Below are 3,694 nucleotides of genomic sequence, written 5' to 3'. Positions count from 1 at the left end.
AGCCCCGACCGTGTTAAACTGAACGGGATCGATGGTAAAGCTTTGCTGCAGTTGGTTGATTATGTTTATACGGCACAAATACAAGTGACCGAGGAAAACGTACAATCTTTACTTCCTGCTGCAAGTTTGCTTGAGGTGTGTGTGTGTAGGCGACTAACATGGGTATGCAAGGTAGGCGTGCTTACCCCGGGGAAAAACAGGGTAACCATGAGTAACCAGTATAAATGCATTAACATATAATATCAAACAAAGTCTTAAAATAAGCACTACAAAGTAGTGATGGTACAATGATCAGCCTATCTTTCAATTTAAATGTGACAACTAGCGAATCGCTTTAATATCACCAAGCATATCCTTTGAAACTTACGTACTCTGACCTTAAGTTACAACTTATATTAAATTGTCCGTGATTTAACAAAATAAACTTTTAGCGACGCATCTGTTAAAAATGGTGCGTGTAATGTTGCGTTACGTTACCTGATGAAGTCTTGCCGTATGGCAGACGAAAAGTAGGAAACACATTAAGTTTTTTATACCAGATGAGCCGCTAAAAGATAAATTACATTATGCCTGGTAGCAGAAGTAACAGAATATTACAAACCCATCTTGCCCCACAGTTAACCTTTGTTCGCGAGTCTTGTTGTTGTTTCCTTCAATCTCAACTTCACCCCTCCAACTGCCTCGGTATTCGACAGTTCGCCGACATCCACGCATGTTCCGATCTCCTTACACAAGCAAGGTCATTCACAGGTAAATACTTTATATTATTAAATATTAAAAAACGATAAACACAATACGTGTAGGTAAAACTTGCAAGCTGTTCAAGCCCTTCACGTTTTGTGTATGTCAGTATATTCTATCTTGTCATTATTTGTCATATTTTTCATTACCTTCGCTACCCTAATTGATGAGATAAATGAAGCCGCGCTTTTATTTCTGTGCTATCTTTTGCATGGTGAGACTTACAACAACGAACCATATATATACATTACACACCAACTGTGGTAATACTTCACTTGCTACCTCGTCTCGCTTCGATAGCATTCGGCACTTTTATTCCTGCTGCCCGCGTTGAGTAATTAATGCTTTTGTCGTGTTGTACGCACAGTCACCAGTTAGTTTAGTTGGTACTGCAGTATAGTTAGGTTGTATAGCGTTTACTTTAGGTTCATTATGCTGTATTATATCGTTATTATATGTTCGTAGATATCCATCGTTTTAGTTTGTTAAAGCCAAGTATAATAAGTTACCATCCCACAACCTAACCCCCATATACATAAGACCCACCCCCCATATATATACACAGATATCCATTGTTTAGATACACAGATATTCATTTTTAAATATTGATTGTTTTAGTTTGTTAAACCTAAATATAATAAGTTACTTACCACACCACCTAAACCCCATATATACATACGCAGAGCAACACTTCACCGATGTAGTTCGAGGCGAAGAGTTTCACAACCTAAGTTGTCAACAAGTTTGTGAATTAATCAACAGTGACCAACTGTCCGTCTCCTCGGAGGAAATGGTAACTTGATTATTGTATAATACAAGCAGTCACATAGTTACATACAGGGTAACTGGTAACTTGTAAGCGAGCATGAGGTGTATGAAACAGAACATCCGTGTTATGATGACTGTGGTTGCCCTGCCATGCGAGGATGAATAAGTTACATATGTGGTAACTTGTAAGCGGGCACAAGGTGTGTGAAACAGAACACCCGTGTTATAACGACTGTCGTTGCCCCGCCATTCGAGGATAAACAAGTTACATACACTGATTGTGCTTCACACAAGTGACGCATGCAAGCATCATGCGAATGATTCATTCTGTGTATCCTCAAGTTGTTTGTTTGCGATATAGTTGATAAAGTCTTTACTCTATTACATGGTATCTGTGTTTATTAAGGTGACTTTGTACCATGCTTGCACATATTATATCCCATATATTGTTAAACTATGACTCAAATACAAATTACTATGTTATAATATATAGTAGTGGGGGAAGACTGGACACCTTTAGTACATAATATCCAAATATCCTAATCGTGTTTTTAACAATTAACAACGGTCCATGGGAGTCATTAAGATACAGTTTAATAATTCTTTGAATGTTCTTTGTTCACTACCAAATGAGACGAGAAAATAGAATAAAAATGTGTCCCATCTTCCCCCACCCTACTATATATTAGTTTTGCTGCCATTGAATGTCGGAATTGATCAGACCTCGCCAAAATATCAAGTCTTTGTGCCACACAGTAAACCCTCACATACATACAGCATGAAATTGCCATAAAAATAAATATAGGGACATAAGTTGCATAGATAGATCGCATACATCACACGCACAGCAAGCATATGCCCCATATTTGTAAATAGATTAGTCTAAAAATATTATATTAGTATTCCAGCCAATAACAAAAGGGTTTTCACAAAAATAACTTCAAAATATTGAATCTGGAATACATGTACCGCATACAAAGATATTTCACTATTTGTACCTTAAATTATGTTAGACTCGCAATACAATCTCAATAGCGCAGAGTTGTATACACACACAAGCAAGCACATACAAGCATATTCCCCATGTATATACATAGTTGACACATCACATCTTTCAACGGTCAATTACAGCCAACATTGTGTGTCTGCATTGGCCCGTGCAGTGCTGCAGTGTAAGCACAAACTTCATGCCTCAATGGTGTTTACTTAACTATTATTATACTGCTGCCAATGCCAAATACTGCTGTCATGTCTAGTTATTTTAAATGGCCTTTTATATCTTAATGTATAAATTTGCATTAACTGTATAACATGGTTATTGTACAATACAAAGTTGTACCTTTAATTAGTTTGGATTCAATATCTGTATTTCATAAGCATTCATGGTCCGTGACCCTTTCAGAGACACTTAACACCGGTGGCCCCCCACCCTCCATCAATAAAATAACCTACATTTGATTTATAATAATTACTTACACTTGTTAAAAACTTTGGTCTACGCTTTGTTACTCTGGTGCTAAGAAATACATAACAGACAAAAATCAAGTCCAATCAACTGTATAATATAATAAAGATATATTTCGTCTAAATTTGTCATATAAAAAAAAGATATATTTCTAAATGGCATCGTCAGTCTTCTATTCAAATATGACTCCACCATATTAAACCATGTATTGTTCCCCAGGTGTTTGAAGCAGTAATAGGTTGGGTGAGAAGCGACTTGGTATCCAGATCACAATACATGCCGATATTACTCGAACATGTTCGATTACCTCTCATGCCAAGCGATTACCTTGTCGAGGTGAGAGGGTTAATGCATTGTAAAGTAATATAAGTTATAGCATTATAAGCTTATGCCCAAGTTATAATAGGCACACTGGGACCACTGGCACACTAGTCGCATGTTAAGCACCTTCTTTTCACAATACCACTTACAACAAGTGTAATACTTTCCTTTATAGGATAGAACTTAGTGGCCGACTGGCCGGCATTGTTGGTCCAACAGTGGTTGGACTTAAGTTATGACGTAGTTATATTGGTTGTTATAATGAAGTATTTATGTAAGGTGCACCAGGAGAACTGGTAACATGCTAGTCGCACTGCTACCATTGTGGGCGTATGTGTCCTTGGGCAAGACACTTAACAACAATTGCTCCAACCTAGTGGTCACTAATGGGTTGTCAAA

The 3,694-nt window shown here is 37.3% G+C and overlaps 1 protein-coding gene across 1 annotated transcript in view; it reads left to right on the top strand.

The window, feature by feature from the left end:
- Positions 1-3,310, top strand: part of LOC100183127 (kelch-like protein 3) — a gene marked incomplete at its 3' end in the record, with an annotated part of 6,746 nt that extends 3,436 nt beyond the window's left edge. Inside the window, 4 exon segments of the mRNA XM_009863824.2 lie at positions 8-135; positions 618-750; positions 1,425-1,534; positions 3,194-3,310. Of these exon segments, the coding sequence (XP_009862126.1) occupies positions 8-135; positions 618-750; positions 1,425-1,534; positions 3,194-3,310 (488 nt within the window).
- Positions 3,311-3,694: the final 384 nt, after the last annotated feature.

This window comes from Ciona intestinalis, chromosome 1 (assembly GCF_000224145.3).
Source record: "Ciona intestinalis chromosome 1, KH, whole genome shotgun sequence".
In the NCBI taxonomy this organism is placed as follows: Eukaryota; Metazoa; Chordata; class Ascidiacea; order Phlebobranchia; family Cionidae; genus Ciona; species Ciona intestinalis.
This window is presented reverse-complemented; position numbering and strand designations above follow the sequence as displayed.